Here is a 25,537-nt window from a genome sequence, read left to right on the forward strand (position 1 = left end):
TGATTGGGATAGATGTACAGGTCTCCCATAATGTAATACAGAGTAATTAATATGACTACTTGAATCCACCCGAACCTGCTGGTTAAATACTATCCCAAGACTGCATTCTCAAGGTAATCTTGAAAAGGTAATAGAATCCAGAAAGTTAGGATTCAAGAATAATGCATGGTACTTGTTAAATCCTTAAGTCTCAAACCCTGGGACAAAGGGCAGAGGCGCCTATTTTACATATCAAAGGGGATCTGGTTGCCAGGTTCTCCCAGCCAGCATCCCTCAGTCCCTACTTGTCAGAGAGGGCATAACCCTCTACCGAGACCTCTCCAGTCCAGGGTCTGGGCCGGCCTTCCCCCAGAGGCTCTTCTGTATATAATCCAGCCATTTTGGTTACTCTCCCAGATGTTCTTGCCTTTGGCTTTGGCTAATTTGTCTCCTATAAACTTTCTCCTCCCCTATCTATGAGCAGTCATGTCCTTTTCTTTTTTTTTCATTCGGTACTCAGGTTTCTTTTATAATCATATAAATATTTTACCTTTTATAAAGTATTTCCATGTAGAGGAATAGAGTGTGGGGGGGTTGTAGAAGACAGATCTTTTTTTAACCCAAGGTTGGTCTTGAACTCCTGGCAAACCTCCAGCCTCAGCCTCCCAATTTACAGGCATGAACCACAGTCCCCAGCCAGCCAATTTAGTCTTCCAGAGTTTGCAAACTAAAGCACACATGGAGGAAAAAAAAAGGGTTGTTCTCCTCCACAGTCAAGAGAGGAAATGCCCTGTAAATCTATCTATCTATCTATCTATCTATCTATCTATCTATCTATCTATCTATCTAATCTATCTTTTGGGGGGGCCTTGTTTTAGTAAGGCTGCATGTTGTTTAAAATAAGACATTTCACAACACTGAAGAGGATTTGCTATCATGTGGACATTTTGTGTTTAATATATGTGTAAAAAAACCTAGTCTGGTGGTAGAGGCCAGTAAGTCCAGCATTTGGAAAGCAGACGCAGGATCATGGGTTTAATTTACTATATAGACCAAGCAGGCCTGGAACTCACAGAGTGGGGTAATTAAAGGAGTGGCCTGGAACTAAATACTCTAAACTGACCTCTGCCTCCTGGGTGGGTGCTGGCATTAAAGGTGTGTTCTTCATACTGGGCCCTCAGCCTGGCTTCTGGTAAACTACCTTCAAATGGTTCAAGAACTGATTTACTTTCTGTCCTTTTAGCATGCATATTGGTCAAGATGAGAAAAAAAAAAATCCTAGGAAGTGGTAGCTGCAGAGAATGGAAAAGACTGTAATCCCTCGTGTTCCCACCAAGAACTTCTGGCTGAAACTAAGCGGCCGACTACTTGAAGTCGCCTCCTCTGCGAAACAATCAGAGCCCCGGGAGGGTTATTTTGAGCCCCCTGCCCATGCCACGCCACCTCACCCTGCCTGCAGGACGGCGGCTAGCAGGTGTCGCTCAGCGAGCCCACTGTGCCCCTCACAATGAGGCTTGTCGTGCCTCCGCCGCCCGCCGTCCCCCGCCCAGGCCCCGCCTCCGCGGCGCGCTGCTCGAGGCTGGCGGCTGGCGGCTCCCCGCTCGCCCGGAACCCAGCCCAGACCACGCCCATGCGGAGCCGCCGGCGCCGCCCCCTCCGCGCGCCCGCGTGCCGCAGCCCGCGTCGTCCGCCGCCGCGCGCCTCCGTCGCCCCGCGCCGCTGCCGCCGCCGCCGCCGGGCTCGCTGGCTGGCGGGCTGCTGGCGCCAGGCTGCCGCCGGAGGAGAGGACAGCCAGGGCCACCGCTGCCACTTCGGCCCGGGCCCGGGCGTCGGCCCCGTCCCGGGCCCCGGTCCCGGCCCTGGCCCCGGCCCAGTGTCCAGCCCCGCCATGAAGTGTCACTACGAGGCGCTGGGGGTGCGGCGCGACGCCAGCGAGGAGGAGCTCAAGAAGGCCTATCGGAAGCTGGCCCTGAGGTGGCACCCGGGTAGGTGACCGGCGGTCGGGGAGCCGGGCGGGCCTCCTCACGCTGCCTCCCCGCGGCCGCGAGACCCCGGCGGGGCCGCCATCGCCCGCCGTCGGGCCTGAGGGGGGGTGTGGTGAGGACGGCGCGGACCCCGCGGGCCCCTCCCGCCGCCGCGGCCGGCTGCCGGCCCCTCGCCCCCGCCGCCCGGCCGAGCTGCCGCCCCGGCCGGCGGGATGGCTTTTAAACAGGCCTGCTCGCGCCCGCCCTCGGCGTTCCCGGGCTCCCGCCGACCCGGCCCCGCGCCGAGCACGAGTTTCCCACGCCAGAGAGTTCTAGTTAGGCGCCGTGCCCACCGGACTCTGCGAGGCTCCTCGGGAGTTTGCTGAAGCAACGCCCCCGGGGTGGTTCACTGCTGCTGTAAGACGGGTCTGGGAGACTTTGACCAAGTCTGGTCTTCCGGGCTCCGAGACTTACGCAGTTGAATCCCTGCTCTCCGAGATTCCTAGCAGGCTCTCCGCCCCTCTTGGTAGTGGGAATTAAAGCTGGCGCCGCGCACCTGCTGGCAAGCGCTCCACCGTCGTGCTATGCCAGCTCGCGTGTTTAAGGGATCCTTTGGAGACGGGGTCGCGCTGCGTTGCCAAGGCAGCCTTGGAACATGTGCTCCACCTGCCTCACCTTCATGAGTAATCGGGATTACTGTCCGGTGCCACCAGGCGTGGGTTGCTTTATCTGTTTGTTTTTGTTGTAATTTTGCTTTCATAGTTTCTCCTTAACTTTAAGCTGTGCGTCCCAGAGTCTACCTAAGATGGATACACGCGTAGGTGACTAAGAGCTCCTAGTAAATAAACTTTATTTCAGTGGTATGCACTTCCTTTTTGCTTAAAAAGAGAAATAAGTGGACTATGTAATACAAACATGTTTAAACCCAGTTTTTCCCGTACCTGTCCAGGGGATGCAAGTCACTTGCACAAGTATATAATATGTATTTTGAAAAGCTAAACCAGGGACCTCAGAGTTTTTGTTAGAAAAACATGCCGTTCACACATGCATGTTAACTACAAAATAGTAGGAGGAAAATAGTGTAATTGCTATTTGGGTTAAGAGAACCATTGGTGAGCATCCAAGAAATAGGGCAGGGTTCCACTGTATACTGAGAGATACTGAGGCTGCTTCTCCACAGGGAGGAACTTGAGCTGTGTCCTGTTTCAGGAAGAGCACAGTGGTGGATAAAAGATGTCCCTGGGGGATGGAGGGTAATACTTACATGGAAGGCTGGTTTGGAAGAGTGGAAGGAAAGATTGGAGACCCAGGGTGGGAAGGCAGGTAGTAGATGGAACAGGAAACGTAGGTGTTAGTGTGATAACAATAAATGAGGAACGTATGTGTATGTACACACACACACACACACACACACACACACACCCTATTAAAAGGGCCGAAGCTTTATCATAGCAGGAAGTCAAAAGAAATAGCCAAAATAACTAAACCCAAAGAAAATTTACAAGTGGCAGAAAAACATTGTTACAGAGTAATGCCTAATTATCATTAGAAGCTGAGTTAGGAGTTAGAAGGAAGTTGGGAGTTCCTTGACTTTCAGAATGAGAAAGGGCAAGGCAGAGAATTAATTGTAAGGACAAATGCATATGTAACTTTGAAGATAAGTTTTTTAAAGATTTATTATATATGTATGTATATGAATGATCTATTTGCATGTATGCCTTCATGACAGAAAAGGGCATCAGGTGGTTGGGAGCCATCATGTGGGTGCTGGGAGTTGAACTCGGGACCCCTGGAAGAGCCATCTCTCCAGCCCTGAGGATAAAAGTTAATAAAACATTCTTAGGGCCTAGACAAATCAAATTGTAGTGAGTCTTGGATATTAGGCTAAGCACTATGTATTACTATTATTATTATTTTACTAGTATATAGAGTCTGCCCTGGTTTTATTATAATGTCTTGGATGGTTCCATGAAGGCAATTGAGGCCTGAAGAAACCTGGAGGCAAGTCAGAAAACGTCCCAGTGGACAGGCATGGGGGAGGAAAAAGGTTCAGGTGGAGAGATGATAGGAAAATTAATGATTTTTGGACAGTTGGACAGTTCAAGAAGGGAGGAAGAAATATTGCTGATTGACTTTGAGGCCAGATGTGTTAGGAACTGAGTATACAGTCCTGTCTGAGTATCATGATTCATCCTAAATAACTTGGAATGATTGTATATTTCTACTTCCTCAGGAGTCATGATTTCAGTGTGCTTGCTTTGTTGGGCCACTTAGTCGTTTAGTCAATAGAATGTTTAAGCTCATTCTATGTACAAGGCACATTGTTCGAAGTATTGGGAGCTAAGCCTTGATTCAGAGAAGTAGCCTTCCAGAATTCATCCCATTCTCGGAGTAGTGCTTTGTTAGGTGAAGAAGGCAAGAGAGGCCCCTGCCCTGGTTTGGCCATGCATTCTGTGGAGTCACAGGACGGAAAAGTCAGTTTGAATCCTACTGGAGAAGGGCATCCACAGCAGATTCAAGTGTTGGTGAGTAAGTCCATGCACTCACCTGGCCAGCTTTGCATCTCTGGGTGAGAGAGATGGGAAGAGCCACCCAGGAAACTTGGCTGTGAGGATATAATATCTCAGAGGAGACACAAAATGATAGGCTTGGCAGTATGCCTATTGAGAGAGGAGAAGGGAGCATAAAGAGAGAGGCTAGCACAACCAGCTAACTGGGGGCAGTCCAGGAGAGATGTTGTCCCTTCTGGAGTAGGATTTTAGCCTAAGAGCTTTGGTAAACCATAGAGGAACTGAAACACCAGGGTGAAAAATGCCAGTTTTTCAAGTTTCTCTCTGGTTGTAATGGGAGAGTGTTTTCAGGAAGGGAGGCCAGCCTGGAGATGAGGCCAGGACTACCAAACGGGAAATACTGAGCAACATGCCAGTGTTTCAGGGGTTGAGAGGAGTAGCTAAAAGGCAAGAGCACTGAGATAGGCAGGAGGAGGTAGTGATAGTGATAGTAGAGGAGATTATTAGTTAGAGGCAATAGTGAGTAAAGGCCAGTGACAGGCATTGCCTGCATCAACATGGGGCTGCCATAGCTGCTGTAGCAAAAGAAGCAGAGGCCTGCAAAGGAGTGATGCTTTCTCAGAGCAAGTTTCTTCAAGGCCCGATCTAGTGATGTTTTTGAGAAGACGTTGTAAGATGGTTTAGGAGACAACAGCAGAATATGAGTGTGAAGAAAAAAACTACACAGAATAGTTCAAGAATAGATTTTTAATAAGCCTCGGTGATTGTTTGCAATACCTGTGTCAAAATGTAGATTTTGTTTGTTTCATTAGATTCTTGCTGTTAATTGCCTAACTCAAACACAGGTATGTAAAATGAAAACCATGTAACAGATTGAAAACATTTAAGAAAAAGTTTCGCTCAGAAATTAGATCTTGTTATTAGATTGTATATTCATAGATTTTATGTGTTTAAAGCCTCAGCTTTCTGCAGATTTCTTTGTGAAGGAAAAGAATGGGAAGACGTTGGACAAGATAAAGTACTGCTAAAAGAACACACACAGGCAGGAGCATCCATGTGCATGTGCGCACATGTGCACACACACAAGGCAACTGTTTTTATGTAGGAAGACTCAGTTGCCAGCTTTTTTAACTTTTAGGCTATTCAGTTTGAGCTGCACTGTTGTGTCTTGACAGAAATGCTTGAGACTTAAAAATTTCTTTATTTTCTTAGAAGACATGAAGCGAACAAAACATAGCAGTGTAGACTATGTTCAGCAGTGACACTGAAGTTGGTTAGCAGCCCCTCTTGAGGGGTTTGTTATTTATTGTTGAGTGATGACAAGGATATTGGAAAATTCAAGTGTCCAAGAGAGTGTCCTCATCCTTTTCTTCTTGGATCAGTTTATTAATGAGTTATGAAGATACAGAAATCTTTTTTTTTTTTTCAATGCAGTTTATTCAGGAACTTTGAACAATCCTCGGACCCTGGGGAAAGCCAGCCCACAGCTTAAATAGCCTCTGGGTAGCCAACCCAGGCGTGCCACGTGGGCAATGCAGATAGGTCCACATACATGGAAGCAAGCCAGATCCTCGGCCTTAGCCAAATGTGGAGTTGTTCGTGACAGAGAGCACTCACCATCGGGAAGGTGGAAGGCAGAAACCAGCTCCATCTTTAAGGCATAGCATTCCGCAGCTCTCTACAGTTCCCCCTTTTTGTTTTAGACGCATCAGGCAAGAGTAGAGGTCTGATCTCTGATATTAGAAATAAATTGGGACTTTGTACCGATGTTCATTTAGGTGTCATCCACCCAAAGAGCATCAGACCTGTCCGATACCTTTTTCTCAGAGGCGGGACCTGGGGCATCAACCCGCATGCAATCAGACATGCTCTTCTCTGGGTCGAAAGTGGCTGACCCTGAGTGCAGTGCTTAGCCTCGCATCCTGAGCGGATACAGAAATCTTAACACTTGTCAAAGGACCTTCACTTTGAAGGATATGAAGGCTGTGTGCAAATGCACGTGGCAGGAAGCCCGGTGTTGTAGTTAATGCAAAAACTAATTTTCTTTTCTTACCTCACGAGAAATGAGGTTGCTGCTTGTGTTTCATGAAGCTGTTGGAGACTTGCTTCATCATCCTCACCACGTGCATTAAACCCTCGAATCGAATGGAAGCAGTGAGTCTCAAAGGCAGAATTGCTTTCTCAGGAGGGAGAGCAGTTCTCTCCCATGGCCTAGCAGCTCTTAAATAGGCCTCTCAGCATCCAAAGTGATAGTTCAAGATACTAGTCACAGAAAGGACAAAGAAAGGGCATAGAAGACACCAGGGATTTATGCTAGCTGCCTTTTAAGGAAGATTCTTGAAACCCACTGTAGAATGCTTTCATAGATTTTATTAGCAAGAGTATAGTCACATGGTTACCCCTAAGTGTCTGAGGAACAGAATCTTTACTACAAGGACCAGGTATCCATTATAAGGCCAGGGTTCAGCTGTTAGCCGGAAGAAAGGAACAGTAAATTTTGAGTATGAACTGGTCAGCTACAATTCTGAGCTGGAGGTAGGATACAAGAAGTAGGTTAATGGTACACTGTAATAAGGACCTTCCAGGCCCATACCTTTTCATAGAGAGCAGTGTTTTTCCTGGAAAGCACCATTTAGTAAACTTGTGTTTGCATCTTATTTTAATTACTTTTCCGTTGCTGTGATAAGACACAATGACCAAGGCAACTTACAGAAGAAATTTGAGTTTACATTGTGTGTATGGTTTCAGATGGTTAGACCATGATGGCTGAGCAGAGATAGGTAGCAGGAGGCTGGAGCAGCAGCTGAGTGCTTACATTTTGATCTGCAACTAGGAGACAAAGAAAACTAACTGAAATGGTTCTAGTCTTTTGAAATCTCAAAACCTGCCCAAGTAACATATCTCCTCCAACAAGGCCACACCTCTTGTTCCTTCCCAAAGAATCCCACCAACTGGGACCAAGTATTGAAACCTTTGAGCTCATAGGGGCCATTGTCAATCAAAACAAGACTGGCTAATGCTGGTTCAAATGGGTGCACTTTAAAAGGGAAGTTAGAATTACAGAGGTGGAAATGATTTTCAGTTAATATAAGACTACTTTTAGTTCCATAGGATAGAAGAGTCATGGCAGACTGTGCTACTTGGAAAAGTATCAATGTTAGATATTTGGCAGGAAGCCAGTTGTAGGGCTTGGGATCAGGTAACGACAAATGAGAAAGGCAAATGCCCTCATGAACCACTTAGACAAACAGTAAGGCTGCGCGGGTATTTGGAGGGAATGCATTATAAGACAGGTATTGAGTGGTAGCTTAAAGAACTTGGTGTGTTCCATGTTAGAGTCAAAATGTTTAATTCATGAATGTATTATCCACTTATGAGGGAACAATTATCAAAGCCTTAGAGTTTAATACAGCAAACAACAAAAACAATATACATCACTTCATTATGTAGACTCTAAGGGTTCTGATGCTTAGAATGTGGGAACTGCTTCATTTATAGCTTCTGCTAAGGCTCTTTCACCACTCTTGGGAGGACCTGCTTCCAGACTCATGGACATGATTGTTGGCAGGTCCCTGTTCCTTTCTGCCCTCTGTTCTTCACCCATTGAACTTTATCCTTTGAAACTGTGTTCCTCACACTGTGACATTAGTATTCCAAGGAGAGGGCAAGAGCCCAGAATGGGAGCTGCAAGCAAAGACGCATTTTGAGTTTTGCAGTTCAGGAGGGCATGACTCAGAAAATAATTAGCTTGTGCCTTTTCGCCAGTATGTGTGTGTGAAGAGATACACATTTGTGGATTCTCTCCTACCATGTGGGTCTCAGTGATTGAACTCAAGCTTTCAGGCTCGATGGGTGAATCTTTATCCTTATCTATTTTGCCATGTTGCCAACCACTCCTATTTAAAACGTGTGTGTGTGTGTGTGTGTACGCATATGTGCATAATTATACATACATATCTGTGTACATGTGGGTACATGGCATACATACAGGTATGCCATAGAGGTACATGGAGATCATGTGTAGGCTAGAGGATGGACATCTTAAAAAGAGTCCAATTTCCCCCTTTGCTGTATGGGTTCCAGAACTGAATTCAGGTCTTTAGGCTTGGGAGCAAACCCCTTTCCCCACTGAGCCATTTTGATGGCCCAAGCATGTACTTTTTTCATGACTAAATTTCTGTGACTTTATTTTAACAGATAAGAATTTGGATAATGCCGCAGAAGCAGCTGAGCAGTTTAAATTAATTCAAGCTGCCTACGATGTATTGAGTGACCCTCAGGAAAGAGCATGGTGAGCATTATATTGTCACTGTCATCCTTGTTTAATCTGTTAGCAGGAATTGTCAATTTGGGGTTGTTGGCTTCTTAACAATTTAATATACTGAATGGTTTGGGACTGTTCTGAAGTATCTGTCACCTCTTTGTTATGTAAAGTGCAGTATGTGGGCAGGAAGGAATTTTAGGGACTATAATTCCAACCGTCTGGTGTTATCCATGATGAAGCAAGTTTGCTAATACTCCATAGCTTTACCTCAGATGCTGTGAGAGCTTTCTCATGAGTGAGGTTCCTTTAGTGTATGACAAATGCATTGTTTTTTTTCTTTAGCAGTTCTTACTTAATTAAAGGTTATAATACATTTCTTTAGAGTACTGGAATAAATTTTATTGTACAAATATAATAATTCCTTTTAACAACGATGAGCTCATAATATAGTTTCATTCTGTAACAAGAATTTGAAGTTTTGAGTTTTCAGCTTCTCAGCTCTTTGCTGGTTTTGAACTTAGACATAATAATGAAAAGTCATACTGTTATCAGAGTGCTACTGTGAAAGTCATCTGCTTTAAACATTGTGCAGCACACTAACTCAAGAGAAAGGATAAAAGGAAATTCTTAATTCTTTTAAACTACATAGAAGATCCTAAACTTTTCTCTGACTCAGGATTTTGGAGCTCTGACCTAAAGCCAGATATATGCATATGCCTGTAATCTCTGCCTGTGGTCACTGCTAAAGAGAGTCATATGGGCCACATAGAGAGGGGCTATAGAGGGAGATCTTTCCCCTGAAAGCCAAAACAAAACAATTTGCCATCCTTTTACTGCAGTGTCATCAATATCCTGTCTGGTTTTCTTTTATTTATTTCTTCTCTAAGTCTTAGATTGTCTTCTTGTCCCAAGACTCCCATAAAGCTCCTTCCTGGTACTGCTCGTGACCGGGGCTCATTACCATTTTATGGCAAAGTAGAAGGAACCTGGTTTTGAATATGGTCTTGCTGTTTACAGACTTTATGGTGATGAACAACCACTATTTAATACTACTGAGCTTCAGTTTCCTGCTTTCTCAAGCACGGATGATGATAAATACTATTACACATTTCTTACAAAGAGTAATTGTGTGTGTTTGTGTGTGTGTGTGTGTGTGTCCTAGGTGAAGTTTATAAAAACATAAAATAAGTATATGTTAAATAAGTATAAACATAAAAAAACATAAAACAAAGTTTGTGTTATTTATGTTAAAAAACATAAATAAGTTTTTCAGTTAAATGTTGGTAAATTCCCAGGGCATAAATGTATACTTAATGTATGGACCAGGTTTTGTTCAATACTGTACCATTTACTAGTTCTCTTATGGATTTTCAGCTGCTTGTTGAGGGAGAGTCTAGAATTCCCAGTTGATAGTGGCTACTATATTATATGGTATTAGAAGTTGTAGGCATGATTTTAATTTTCAGTTCCTGAAAGACTTGCAAGTCTTTCCATTTTCAGATAGCTTTAATGTGATGAGGCTATGAGTTGCACATGTTGAAACACAAACTATTGTGTTGGCTGATTGAGAACAGAGTCCTTGTAAATTTTTACGTAATTATAGTTAAATTAAGCCCTTTTTTTGTCCAGCTTTCTTCATCTTTGAATCTTTTAGGTATGATAATCATAGAGAGGCCTTACTTAAAGGAGGGCTTGATGGAGAATATCAAGACGACAGCTTAGATTTGCTTCATTATTTCACTGTTACCTGTTACTCTGGTTATGGAGATGATGAAAAGGTAAGACAGGAATTTCTAATTTCTCCTCAAGCGGTTAAGTGAAACCCAAACGCAAAGAGACATCTTACAATTGTAGTGGAAAGTGAGTGACATCTGTTCATGTTTGAGCTCTGGACAGTGTGGATGCAGGGCACCTGAGGCGATGGGGTGGGGCTTATGCTTTGTCAGCATTAGGGCCTGTCTCGTTGTCTGTGGTTCCACTCAGTTTCTGGCTTTGCTTTATTTTGTTGTAGGGTTTCTATGCAGTATATCGTGATGTCTTTGAGCTGATTGCAAAAGAAGAACTGGAATGTATGTCAGAGGGAGATCTTGAGGATTTTCCAACCTTTGGCGACTCCCAGAGTGACTATGACACGGTAAAAGAAAAACTACAGTACATCTTACAGTTTGATTCTCTCACTGGGTTTTCTAGTTTTACAAGGAATCATTTTGTCCACTGACCTATTGTCCTGTCTTCTAGTAGTACCCACTTTTGACTTGTTCTCTCTGTGGTTGGAGTAGTCTCTTTCTGTGGCCAGTGAGACATCTTATCTATCTATCTATCTATCTATCTATCTATCTATCTATCTATCTATCTCTAGATTTGCCTTAAAGAATGTCTTATTCTGGAAAGTCTTTAGGAGAATTGTCTTATCCAGTGATTAATAATGTTAATGGTTGAAGGTTTAGAGTTGTGGTTTAGTGACAGACCACTCATGCATGCAAAAAGGCCCTAGGTTCAGTCCCCAGCACTGCAAAAGTTAAAAAATATGCACAACAAAAGTAAGCTTAGATACATGAAAAGAAAGCTAGAAGATGGTTTAATTCTTACTATTTGCTGGCTTTTAAAACACATTTAAGTAAAAACAAGATAATTTTATTCATTTTCTTTGTCACTAGGTGGTACACCCTTTCTACGCTTACTGGCAGAGTTTCTGCACACAAAAGAATTTTGCTTGGAAGGAAGAGTATGATACTCGGCAAGCCTCAAACCGCTGGGAAAAACGGGCGATGGAAAAAGAAAACAAAAAGATTCGAGACAGAGCAAGGAAAGAGAAAAATGAACTGGTGCGCCAGCTCATAGCCTTCATTCGTAAACGAGATAAAAGAGTGCAGGCACATCGGAAGCTTGTGGAGGAGCAGAATGCAGAGAAGGCCAGAAAGGCGGAGGAGATGAGGAGGCAGCAGAAGTTGAAGCAAGCCAAGTATGCAATGTGGGGCTAGATCTTTCTGCTGATGTAGGGGGTCAGTGTGGCTGTCAGGAGGGTGGCCAGCATGGTTGAGCGAGTGTGTTGGTAGGGAAACAGCACGAAGCTTCCATGTTAAGTTTGGTCATGTCATGGCATATAGCTTTTAACAGTTTTTTTCTTTTTCTTTTCTTTTTTTTTCAAATCTAAATTCTGGCGTTGGGAAATGTTTCTTTACCGACTATGTAAACATCTGTATTTGGTTACGTATTTTCCTTCAGAGGTCCTTTATACTTGAGATTTTTTATTCTACTAAAGTTTGTTAGTAACTATTGTTAATTGAATTCTTACTCTCTTTTAAATGCTTTTTTGCTCTTTCTTGTGAGAAAACGAGGTACTTAGCTGTTGTGTAACAGCTGGGAATGGGGCTCAAGAAGTCTAACCCAAAGCTCTGCTCTTTAAAGAAGATTGTCTGTGTGAGGTACAGCACTCATGGCAACTTGTATGGAGCAGTTCTTCTGTTATGTGGACTCCAGACTCTGAGGCCTGGCAGCAAGTTTGTTCTGCTGAGCCTTCCACCAAACCATAGCACCATACTATTAGCTACCATGCAATTATTTTTTGTTTGTTTCTTTTGACACTTAACACCTGAAGCTGAGCTGCTGTGGGTTATATTTCAAGTCCTGTTACTTAGAAGAGAAGTTACAACAAGCCAGGTGCCAGTGACTTTGCCCCAGTCCTAGCTGCATGTGGGTGGTGGGTTTTTACTCGTTGGCAACATGGGGAAGAGACTCTCTGTAGGGCTATTTCAGAGCCCTGCGGAGCTGTGTTTTCCAATGGGATTGAGGCTTGCTATGTGTCTAGATTGGCGGAGCAGTACAAAGAGCAGAGCTGGATGACTGTGGCTGATCTGGAGAAGGAACTGCAAGAGATGGAAGCGCGGTACGAAAAGGAGTTTGGAGATGGATCGGATGAAAATGAAGTGGAGGAGCCGGAGCCCAAGGATGGACCGGATGGTAAGTTTTCTTGCTATATTAAGTAATTTTGGAAAATAAATGTTATTATGTGTACTTACATGCATACAGAGGCACAGGTGTAAGCAACTGGGAATAGAAGAAAATCTAGAGAGTACCTGACTTCTACTTCATTGGTATGGTGTTACAGCTTTAATTTTGTTGTTTTCTATAAGGAACTAGAAATTGCAGTTCTTATGGGCAATTAGAGAACATTTTGTTAAGCAGTATGTGAGTTGCTTTTTGTTTGTTTTTTCAAGGCAAGGTTTCCCTTGTGTAGACCTGGCTGTTCTGGAACTAGGTCTGGAGACTGGCTGGCCTCAAACTCAAGGAGCTACTTGTTTTTGTCTCTGGAGTTCTGGGATTAAAGGTGTGCATGACCACACCTGGCAAGTTTTAATGTCTCTTTTAGGATTTAGGACAGTAGTTGTTGTGTAGGAGTTGGTTTGCTATGTGTCTTATTTCTCCCGCTTATGACTTAGAGAAGGAACTTCTTGAAGAACCTGAGTATTTCTTTTCTCTCAGACAAGTGTGTATTTTAAAAAGTAAGGTTTAGCCATTTAGCCATTTGAGGACTACCTACTTGTAATCCTGATATCCTCGTGATTACTAGCTCTTCCATCCATGAAAGTGATCTGAATATAGTTTCCTAATTTTACTTATTTATAAACTGTAGATTTTCAGCAAGAAATTCAGATGATCAGATAACTTTTTAAAAAATGAATAGGTTAATTAATGAGTCTAGTATGTACTTTAAAAATGTAGAACACTATAAATGTGAAATGATCTAATTACATTTCTATAACTTATGAAGATCTTTCACATACAAGACCTTGCTTGATCTTCAGAAAATATTCCTTAAACGGAGGTTTTGCTAATGGAATTATCTTCATTTAACTGGTGAAAAAAGTAGGAGTCTGAAGTTGTGGGATAAGCCTGAGAACATATGAGCACTTTAAAATCTATCTTTTTGCTTTAAAGCCAGATTTTTTGTTAACTGTTTGATGGATTAAAGATGATTCCATGCATGGGCAATGTTGGAAGTACCCGTGCAATTAAGAAATTGCATGCCCTGCCTTTTCCCTCCATTTTACTTTTACACTTGGAGTGACTTTCAGTCAGCTGTGGTCTGAACATGTTAAATGAAATAATTCAGAAAAATAACTCCTCTGTGTTGTAAATTGTGTCTTGGTTTGTGGAATATGAGGAAATCTTGCATTGTTCGATTTTAACTCTGTGCAGAGTATCTACACAACACATAATTTCCTAGTCACTGAGTAGACAGATAGGTACCAGATCAGTTGAGATGGTTTTATAGTACTGGTGGTCAGATAACTTTTAGGTAATCACAAAACATGGAAATAAGAAAGCCATAAAGTGCTTTCTATAAATGGAAGATGAAAGTACTTTGGTTTAAAAAAAAGAGGGAAAAAGTTTTCATGCTGAGATTGCTAACAAGTCCAGGAAGAATGAAGGTTATCAGGATATTGAAGAAAGCCATTCCTGTTTTGCTGTCAGGTTTCAAACAATAAAGCTGTAGCAGCATACACATTTTACAAGTTTGGAGTTGAAATGGAAAAGGCATTTATTTATTTGGTTCTCTGCTGGCCAAGATATTAGGCACGCTTTGTTGTCAAGGCATCTGCTGAAATTAGCATTGAACATAGGACATAAGATGTGTTTTGGCTGTTGATAATTTCAGTCAAAATTTCTTTCAGAATCATTTCTATCTGCAGAGAACCACAATGTGGAATATGAGACCCTTTGGGATCCTTACTGATACAAATATAAATCTGAAATAGCAGTCATTTTACTTACTTAATAGTAGAGTATAAGAAATATGTGGAGAAGTCTATTTAAGGTTTTAGTCATTTAGATCATATAGATTGTGTTGATATCAGTTGTTTTGTAGTAATAAGCCTCAGTTTATGAGAAAGGTCTGCAAAAACAGTGCTGAACTTTATGTGTAATAAACTGTTTATGACCTTGTTGGTAATGAGAGAGTGCTTATAAACTAAGCTCAAGTGTGTTATAGTAGCTCACAGTTGAAAGTACTTGGAGGAAATTTTTCTGAAGAAGTTTGAAAACATATGGTAATGGCATTGCAGTAGTACTTGACGTTTTTAACTTGGCTCACATTTAGGGCTTTAAGGATTTTGTGAGACTTCTGAACAAATTTAACAAAAGAACGTGAAAGATGAGGTGATGGTCAAAAGACAACTCAGATCCCAACAGCATTTTTGTTGTTTTTTGTGTGAAGAAATAAAATTTTTATTTCTAAGTTGTATGAATCCTTACTAAGGATGCATGCTTGGTAGCATTTTAGTTTCTTTCTTCCTACAGGTAAAGACAGCGATGAGGCTGAGGAGGCTGAGCTTCTTGATGACCTTTACTGCCCAGCTTGTGACAAATCCTTTAAGACAGAAAAGGCGTAAGTTTCCATTCTTGAACTCCTATTATGAGGCAAGGTATAACACTTTGTAAGTGTTCAGGAGAATATAGTTACCACAGTTTGACCAACTGTGTGGACTCTTGTTTATAATAAGAAAAGGGATTTGTGCAGTTAAGCCTGTTGTACCCATTAACATATTCTAATATTCCTGTGTGCTATTTCTAGAAATGTAACTGACGAATCACAGTTGGCACAGGTGAGGAAAAGAGATCAAATCTCATCTCTTCACTGCTGGTGTGAGACTTTCGTGACCCCTGCAGGTTGTTATTGTTATGTCAGCCTAGAATGTTTAAACTTGTGCTGCCGAGATTGTATCTGCTGACATGGAAGTGCTTCATCTTGTACCACTGTAGAGGGAGGAAGAGCATGGAGGATGTGAGAGCCTAATCACCAGGGAAAAAAAGCAAAACACCTGCAGTCAAAAAGAAAAAGAAAGATGAGAATAGGGCTGTGGGAGTTAGAAGAGGGTTACAACATAGACCACAGAAAAGGTGCCAGGCAAGGGAGAAGCAGGATAGGCAGAAACAAGACAACAAAACGTAACAGATTTTAAAATTTATTTTTATCTTGGAAATAATTATACCTAAAGAAAGGTTATAGCATATGATGCACTCCTTAGCTTGTTGCTCACATATTCGTGCTTGCTTACTATTTGCACACACATAGGCTTGTGAACATGCACAGCATACGCAGTTTTCCCTGATAATTTGAAAGTTACATATATAATGCTTCTTTACCTCTAAATATCTCTTTATAGAATTTTTCAATAACAAGGGAATGTTATCATTTTAAGAGATAACATTGATACAGTACTCTGATCTAATTTATTGTCAATTTTAGTTTCGTTAATGTATTATTTGTGTGTTGTACTTCCTCATTTTAGTACAGAATCCATTCTGGGACTATATGATTGAGTTTCTGTGCTTAGCCTCATTTAATCTGGAATTTTTTCGTTTTATCTTGATTTTGTCTTTTATCCCATTTTAATATACTAGTCCTTTAGAAACAGCTTTTTGAAGAGAGTATTTCTCTGGGTTTGTCCCTTTATTTATGTTAAATAAACAGCTGTGTGCTGACCTCACTGCTGTGTTGTTTTCTCGGGGTCCTATGTCTACTGGCACTTAAGTCCTTATTGGTATTGAGCAGCTCCTCCCTTAATCTAAGTGGGTTTCAGTTTTTGTGCTATAGATTTAGAATTTTTCTTCTGCAGTGCATTCTCCTAAGAAACATTGAACATTTTTCTTCAGTGACCTTTCTGTAAAATCTGAAATGCTCCAAACTCCAGAACTTTTTGAGTACCACGTGTCAGAAAATATATCACCTGATTGCTTGTAAGGATATTGTAAATCAACATGAAATGTATTGCATGTTCAAGGCATAAGTGAAACAGAAATGAATTTTATGGATTGGATCCAGCTTCAAAATACCTCATTGCATTTGAATAAATATTCTGAAATTTGAACTTTAAACCACTGTAGTAGCAGGCACTTTGGCAAAGGGAAACTTTGTACCACCCTTTATAATGGAGGCTGAATGATACTTTTCCACTCCTCTTGGATTTACCAGTCAGCATTTGAGACTCTCTATAAAACAGTACCCTCCTCTTGCCCCATTTATTTTTCCATTGCTGAATTTACATATTTACTGTTACTGAACTTAGACATATATTTCAGTGATTTATACTTTCCTCTTATCGTGTTCATGTTCACGTTTCCAGATCTTGGTAGTAAGAGTTCCTTCACACCAGCTCTTATGTCTTTTTAAATGTCCTTATCATATTGAGCATTTTATTTTCTAACTCAGGATATCTTCATTTCTCCAGAGTACTTTGGTCTAAGGAGAAATTTAGTGGAAAGGAACAAAACAAGAAAAAACCAAGAAATCCAAAAATCCAAACAAAACATGAATTAAATGGTGACACAGGAGCAGTGCTCTGAGTTTTGTTGCTGTTCTTATGGTACTCGAGATCAAACCCAAGGCCTGTCTGCATGCTAGTCGGGCATTCCTTTGTGAGCTGTATCCTGAGAGTACAGTTCAGCAGTTTCATGTTTAGCCCTGGTTTGTGGGATGTCTGTGGTTTCCTGTATATTAAATAAGTTAATTCTCCTTGTGGAGTTTTAGGATACCTGTCTGAACTCATATTTTAAGGCATTCAGAAGGAGGTGAGAATATGTTGTTGAAAAAGCTAAAAGAAGTGGCTTTTAGTTTGTTCGTTGAGGCTTGACACCACCTCTTCTCTAGGCCCTGCGCTCCTCCCTTTGTAACTAGGGTGTGTGTCTTACAGTTTTCAGAGATTCCTAGAAACCTGTACTGTGGTCTGGAACATAAACACATTAACTAAATACTTAGTTCTTAAAAGGAATTTGGCAAAGGCTTTAATTTTTAGAGAAGAATCAAAATTAAAAGTAGAGAATTTGGCAAGAAAAAATACAGTTAAATAAAAAGGAAGTAATGAGGGGTATGCTGGTATTGGCAAGAAAGAGGTCCTTCATGATCTAGCAGGGCTGCGATTCCTGGCAATCCTGACAGACTTCTACTCTGTATAAAACCATAACACTTGGCAGGTTGAGTGGTTGCAATCATCCCACAGTGCACCTGGGCACATGTGATTGTCATAGTATAGGCACTCATATTAGATTGTCCTTTCAGCATGAAGAATCATGAGAAGTCTAAGAAGCATCGGGAAATGGTTGCCTTGTTAAAACAGCAGTTGGAGGAGGAGGAAGAACATTTTTCAGGAGCTCAAATGGATGAAAATGTACTGAATGCCAATTCTGAGGAAGAAATGGAAGATACACCAAAGCAAAAGTAATTCACAGTATTAAATGCCACTGACACTTTTTTGTCGCATCAGAGATGGTGTTCAAGTTTGTTTTCTCTCAAGGCAGTTACTCTGCAGTTGTCTGCATCTGCTCTAGTTAGCAGGAACCATGGAGTGTTAAAATGAGGAGGAGAGACCTTATGGCTGATATCTTTGTAGACTATGTAATAACTATATTGAAAGCATTTTTCTTCTTATGCAATTGGCATGCTAATGACTGTTCATCCACTGTTCTCTAAAATTATAATGTGAACATATTCCTGCCATTTTAATGCCTTATGATATACATTTTTAGCATTTATTAGCTGTTTCAGTATTTTGTTGTTGTTACTTAGTAAATCTTCACAAAGTTCAATACTTAACAGTTTGGTTTATGTTTGCTCTTAGACTTTCTAAAAAACAGAAGAAAAAGAAACAGAAATCAGCCCAGGTATGTTGAAAGGTTTTCTTACACATCTTTCTAACTCCTACAAGAAATAAAGTATAAATAATATAATATGTGTTATAGATTTGAAGTGTACAGCTTATTCAGCATACTCTGTATTAAGGAGGAGGAGCTTCACTGTTATTTTATGTTGGTTGTAAAATTATTTTTTGTGTGTGTATGTGATGTGTTTACATGTGTGTATACCTTTACATACACATTTGGATGCCTGAGGAAGGTGTTGGGTATCTCCTTTTATCACTTTGTGCCTTGTTTTGTTAAGGCAGAATCTCGTTGAACTTAAGCTGTATTTCTCAACTAGGTTGGAAGCCAGCAGGTCCTTGGGATCCTGATTGCCACCCCTACCTACATGCTGGGGTTCCAAGTGCATATAGACAATGCTCATTTTTTCTGTGGGTGCTGGTGTCTGAACTCAGGTCTTCATGTTTGTTTGCATGTGCTCATCATCCTCTGAATAATCTCTTTAGTCCTGTAAAATTGCTCAAAAGGAAATGAAATGTTTTCAGGCATTAGTACATTTTCCTCCTTGTATGGCTATAATTACTGTTGCGTATTTGAAGATTGTTGCATGTAGAACTCCCTTGATAGAAATTAACTGAGTGCCATTATTTTTAAATTGCATATGTCTGAGGATAGAGTTTTTCAGTCAAGATAACAATCATAATCTGGATATAAAATCTAGGTGTTGGTCATTGTATATGTAGATTTAATTTATTAATCATGGAAGGTTTTAATCTTTGATTTTAAAGAATAATTTTGTTATGTGCAATTGTTTCATTCAAAATGGATTAAAGACCTTAATGGTATATCTGAAATGTGGAGTTTCCTGAGATTAGTTTTGTTTTGAGAGAAAAGTAGCAATGACTCATGTTTACCTGCCATTTATTTGAGTTAGTTCAGGAGGAAAAACACATCTGTTAAGGAAGAGTTCACAGAATTGTAAGTGTGGACATGGAGAGTAGTTACTCAGAATACAGCAGAGTTGCAGTTACTAGTGTTGGCCAAGCATTTTTCATTGGTGACTCTTCTTATTGCTTATTCTGACTGTAAAAGCAATGTTTCATTGCAATCCAAGACAAGTCATTTTGGTTTCTCCTACAGTAAATACCTACATTGAATTAAATTGTGACTGGGTTTAGATACTCCCAACACCCATGTTAAAGAAAAAAAGACAAACTGGCCGTGGTGGTACAAGCCAGTAATCCCAATACTCAGGAGGTAGAGGCAGGCTGTGAGTTCAAGGCCAGCCTGGATTACAAAGCAAGTCCAGGACAGCCAGGTCTACACAGAGAAATCCTGTCTCAAAAAAACAAAAACAAACAAACAAACAAAATACAAACAAAAAGAAAAGGAAAGGAAAAAAATATAAGCGTGGTTTTATATAGCTGTAATCTGTACTATAGGAGGGCAGGGACAAGCAGTTTCCTGGAGTTAGCTGGTAAGCCAGACTTATGTTTTAAAATGGCATATGTGTTCTCCAGAATTATGATGACAATTTAAATGAAACTGGAACTGAAGAAGAAGGAAAGGTTGATCCAGAAAATTCTAAGTTAAATGAAGATAATGCCAAAGAACTAGAAAACAGCCCCCAAGAAAATATCTGTATTACAGACACCGCGGAAGTTTATGAGGATCCAAAAAGTAAAGCTAAAAGGTAAGGCAGAGTTTCCTGTTGTCTCCTAACTACTGAGTGCTTGATGATACAGTCATCAAGAGCCTCCTCTCATGCCTATAGTAGATGTAAACTACTAGTGTGTGTACATGGCCACACAGACACAAACATGTATGTATGAAGTAATACTGTGCTAACATCCATACCACTCTAGTAACAATTTTACTGTGCTAGCTATCACTGTGGTAACAGCATTACTGTAGTAACAGTAAACCACTGTGATGACAACATCATTATTGTGGTTCAGTTCTGGTTTCTCTTATAGGAAATCTTGCTTTGCACTTAACAATCCTGTGGGAATAAAGCTATTACAGAGTATCTTCCCTATTCTTCACTCTGTTGTCACTAACTAAATCATCATGCCTTGTCCAGCTTCAAGGTATCAGGCCACAGCTCAGCATCATGGTACCTTCCTACTCAGAGAAACCATATTGGGCCTAGTCCATGATTCTGTGGGCTACTCAGTGGACATGAGGACTGGGCCAGAGATGGAGCTGTAGGCCTTGAACTCCTCCTATGTAGGAGCTAAAGTGTTTTTTACTTCCCACGTGACTTCTTGAATATTCACTTGAAAATGATAAAGGATTCTTGGATTTGGCAGCCACTGTTAATAGCTCAGTTTTCCCATTTTACTGTTGTAAGAAACGGACTCGAGAGTTCAACTGACTTCTTAACTGCTGAGGAATAGCAGGACTTGAAACAATAAAACAATAAGACTTTGGGTTTAGTCCTTCAGTGCTTCTCTTGTAGTGCTGTACACAGTGAGAAGTACTTCACTCCTGCTATTCCTCAGCAGTTAAGAAATCACCTGAATTCTCATTTATTGTCACTATAGCTTAAGCTATAGTGACTCAAATTTGCAGTCCTGCCTCAGCACCCAAACTTTTTTTTTTAAATGAAGCACTCTATTCTTGCCTGTAATCTGAGCATATGTAACACATCAGAGAGCAAATTAGAACTCACAGAGGACGGCGATGAATGTTTAGGATTCAAAAGAGTAGGAACACGTTAAGGGCTGGTGTTCTTGTTTTTGGTTTAAAGGGTACTGAGAGAGCATACCAGATCGGCAGAAGGACATTATTTTTCCATTATTAATATTATTATTATAAAATAATGGGTTTCTTTTTATGATGCTTTCACATATTGTACTTTTCTTATCATCACCTAGATACAATTTTTTAAAAGATTTATTAATTCTTCAGTATATGAGTGCTCTATCTGCATGTAAATCTATCTGCTTGCCAGAAGACAGCATCAGATCCCAGAATAGATGAACCATGTGGTTGCTGGTAATTGAACTCAGTACCTCTGGGACAGCAGATAGTCCTCTTAACTGTTGAGCCATTTCTCCAGCCCCTCAGATACCATTTTTAATAAAAGTAAATTTCTTAATATATAATGAATTTTATGAAAAATGCATTATAATATTTTTATCCTCATTTCACTGTGGAACTGTTGAAGTGTTTATCATAGATAGATCAGATTCAGGAAGTTGTTAGTTGGGCATGGTAGCTAATAACACCAGCAATCCTAGCCTTTAGAAGGTTGAGACAGAAGGATTGCCATGAATTTCATGGCAACCTGGCCTACTCAGTAAGCTCCAGACTAGCCTGTGCATAGTGTGTGATTGGCATGGTTATAAGGGAAGTGTGAGGTGCCTTTCTAATAAAAATGTCGTATGTAAATACTCAGAATGTTTTGAGGACATTGCTTTAGCTTTTGCTTTAAGTAAATTCTTTAGTTTTGTGCCAAGTTTAATTTTTATCTCTCAAGTTGTTTTTTTAAAGATCTTTGTTGACATGTGAAAATTAATTAGTCTATGCATAAATCAGCTTGACTCATACATTTTATTTTTAAGTATTTTTGGAAGTACATGACAGCTAGAAAGGATTCTTACTTTGTGTTATACCAAATAATTTCTTTTTCAGTGTTCCTAAATCCAAAGGAAAGAAAACCAAAGATGTGAAAAAATCTGTCAAAATACCTGCTGAACCACAAACAGTGGTAGGTCAGAAAACAAAATGGCATTCCCCTCTCCATGCTGAACCTTGCTTATGTCTTAAAGATGTTGTGTGTATAAAATGAGCTTTTCAAGAAGGAACTAGAATTCACGTGTGATTCTATCTATCTAGTTATAAATATGAACTGTATAATAGTATACATATTGCTATCCTTTCTATTTACTCCAAGTAAAAAGAAGCAATTAGAAATACTAGGTATTTGCAGAGTTGCTATTTTATTTTCTATTTTATTTTATTAGACTATAATCTAAGACAGACTTTGGGGATAAGAGTCTGTTTGCTAAGTTGTGAAGTACAGACTCTTTTAGTCCATATGGTGAAAGCTGTTGATAGTATCGGGGCCTTCAGAGTTGACAGTGCTTGCTCATTAATCTTCTTACAACACCTGCCTTTTGGTAGCTGTCAGTTTGTTAAAATATTCTTATTTTGCATTTCTTTGATGTTTAACCTTGACATTAAATCATAAAACACTTTTATCAGCCTACCACTTGTTCTGACATGTTTTTACCCACTTCCTCAGAGTGATGTCCTCATCAGCTGCGCTACCTGCCAGAGTGAGTTTCCTTCCCGGAATAAACTTTTTGATCATCTAAAGGCAACTGGTCATGCAAGAGCAGCTTCAGCAACATCATCTTTAAACAGTGTAACAAGCAGTCGAAACAAGAAAGAGAAGCGTAGAAACAGATAGGAGGTCTGCCAACTCTTTTTTTTTTTTAAAAACTGTCTCTAGATTTTGAAACCAAAACCTGAACTGAAATAATCTAGAGTTAAAATTTCAGTGACCTGAAATTTCTTGCATTGTGGAAGATTATTTTTATCTTAAAGACATTTTTGTTTAATATATATTTTTAAACATTTCACTAGTGATTCAATTCTACTTTGCCATCTGAATTCACTTGAATGTTTCATGACAGGTAAATATTATAAACGTGTATTTGGATTTCTCATGTGAACAGAAATGTACAGGGAAAATTAAATTATTTTGACACATATGTGTTTCTTCGGCTTTAGTATTCTAATTCTGCAGTGTTTTTACTTGCTGTTTTATTTTTGTTATGCTTGGTGGTTTCTCAAAACCTCTGATCTCTTTAAAAACATCACAGATTTTTTTTTTCACACTTAATACCATGACTCCAGTTCTGAATATGAAATTACTATAACAAATGGCCGATTCCATGCTATTTTCTCCTTAAGGACATAAGTGGCTTGGTTCAAGAACAGTGTCTCTGTGGCTTGGCTGTGTTGACTTAGTTTGATATACTGGTGATAATCAATGAGGGATTTTGTTCTCCTGCTTGACTTGTAGCGGTAGATGCTATTTAGTTTACATCCATTGCCCTTAACATGTGACAACTGGGAAGTATAGTGAAAAGCACTTTTAATGACTCTCAGAGGGAAAGTGTTCTTCATATCCCCAACTCCACCCCACCGCCACATTATTTTCACAAGTGTTTTTGTTTTGTTTTTTCCTCCCTCATTCATTGGGGGAAATTTTTCTTTTAGTCCTTTAAAAACAACAGCAACAAACTATGCACGTTCTTGCTATGTAGATCAGATTAGTCCTGAACTCAGAAACATAGTGTTTTAGCCTTCCAAATACTAGAATTATAAGCTTATGCTACACTTCTTAAGTGTCTGTCTGTCCGTGTGTGTGTGTGTGTGTGTGTGTGTGTGTGTGTGTGTCTTTGGAGACAGGAGCTCAGTGTGTAGCCTTGGCTGGTCCATAACTTGCAGTGTAGATGGTGCAAGTCTCCAGTTCACAAAACTTGTGCCTTCCCCTCCCACATGCTAGGATTAAGTGCCACCATTTATAGACAAGCAGGTTTTTTTTAATATTTATTATTTATACAACATTCTGCATTCACAACAGATCTTACTATAGATGGTTTTGAACCACCATGTGGTTGCTGGGAATTGAACTCAGGACCTTTGGAAGAACAGTGAGTGTTCTTAACCTCTGAGCCATCTCTCCAGCCCAACAATTTTCTTAATGAAAGAATTTTAAATACTTAAAAAATATTTATTCTGTAGCAGTGGTGAATGTTAAATACAGAGAATCATTGTGTGTTATTGATATCCAGAGAGGGATAATTATACAGGGAGAATTATAGTTGTGTGTGATTTTTCTATATTCAGAGAGAGGTTCAAGAATACATGAAGTTAAGCTCATTAGCTTATGTGCTTTTTAGTCAACGGGATCGTTTCTGTTTATCCTTAAATCTTCAAATGAGTGGCTCTTCATTCATAGGTAAGTTTTAAAATATTCAAGATTCCTCAGTGACATTTCTAATAATCTGTTAGGGAAAAGTGTATTGATCTGGGCCATTCTGATGACACTTAGAACCATGCCATTAGGAAAGTGGTAAAATACATAAAAGAAATGCTTAAGTAGTCAAATATGAAAAGACCATTGTCATTTAATATAATAACTTTTGTGCTTTCAGGAGAACAAAAGGTAAAACTCATGAAATACCAAGTGTTGAATGTCGAGAAATGGGAACATACTTCTTTAGAAGTCAGTGTTATTCAAGTTGGTGATGTCTAAGGAAGTTGATGGTGTGCAGCATTATGACCAAATAGATCTCAGTGAATGCTGTGTATACCCATACAAGGTGTGCAAGTGTACTTAGAGTGGATTGTTTGTACTTAAGAATAGTTAGCAATAGCTTAGATGCTGTGAAGAAGAGATTGGGGAAAATGTGACCTACTCACAAGATGGCAAATGATTGGGTGGTAAGAATGAAATATATATGTGTATATATATGCGCACTTGATATCTATCTATTCACCCATTCATCTATTCTGGAGAGCTAGCCCTGATAAAAAGTACTGAATGAAAATAATTTGTCAAGATGATATGTATACCCTGTGCACAGCTTTTTAAAATGCTGTGCTGGTTGCTATTTGTGTCATAATCAGTTTCCCACCAGAAGAAGGAGACCTTCAGAAAAGTGATTCTGTCTGAAAATTGAAAGAAAGGAATGAGCTGCACAGGCTGTCAAAACACCAGAGTCATTTAATTTGAAAGATTTGTAAGCATTTGCTAAGTTTGAATGTGGCAAAAGTATATGTATTTGAGTTTAAGTTACAGTTTCTTTTCCTATAAGCCCATAATGGCAGAGGCTCTCTTGTCTTTGAATGTTCCTTCTTTTTTAGAAGTCTGGTTTGTGGTTGGGCATGATGCTCTCAAGAATGTAAAAACTATCTCCCAGCTTGTCTTTCAGGTCACTATCAGTTCTGGCCACTGATCTGAGCAGCTTTTGGAACATGTCTTCAAAAGTTGTGCCTATGACCTTATTTCATCTTTTTATCTGGCTTAAGTAGAGAGCCAAGGGCTTGGTGTCTGGCACTAATTTGAGTTTTCACCAGGTTGATGAACAGAAGGATAAATCTTACCCCAGTTCTCAGAGGGACCCTATAGTCCAGATAAACTACTTGTGCACTGAGGAGAG

At 40.2% G+C, this 25,537-nt stretch overlaps 1 protein-coding gene across 2 annotated transcripts; it reads left to right on the top strand.

Moving 5' to 3' along the window:
- The first annotated feature begins 1,627 nt into the window (after window positions 1–1,627).
- Dnajc21 (DnaJ heat shock protein family (Hsp40) member C21) lies at window positions 1,628–23,077 on the top strand. 2 transcript variants are annotated; one of them, XM_021626771.2, is made up of 12 exons: window positions 1,628–1,964; window positions 8,651–8,744; window positions 10,372–10,495; window positions 10,729–10,851; window positions 11,375–11,679; window positions 12,526–12,677; window positions 15,018–15,105; window positions 17,776–17,934; window positions 18,335–18,377; window positions 19,874–20,046; window positions 21,993–22,068; window positions 22,606–23,077. In XM_021626771.2, exons 1-12 carry the CDS (start codon window positions 1,868–1,870, stop codon window positions 22,771–22,773), a joined length of 1,602 nt encoding a protein of 533 aa, XP_021482446.2. In that variant the 5' UTR covers window positions 1,628–1,867; the 3' UTR covers window positions 22,774–23,077. The 2 variants fall into 2 exon arrangements, with proteins under 2 accessions (XP_021482446.2, XP_021482447.2); XM_021626772.2 differs by lacking the exons at window positions 1,628–1,964; window positions 10,372–10,495.
- The last annotated feature ends 2,460 nt before the right edge of the window (window positions 23,078–25,537 follow it).

The sequence above is a fragment of the Meriones unguiculatus genome, chromosome 3 (assembly GCF_030254825.1).
Source record: "Meriones unguiculatus strain TT.TT164.6M chromosome 3, Bangor_MerUng_6.1, whole genome shotgun sequence".
Classification (NCBI taxonomy): Eukaryota; Metazoa; Chordata; class Mammalia; order Rodentia; family Muridae; genus Meriones; species Meriones unguiculatus.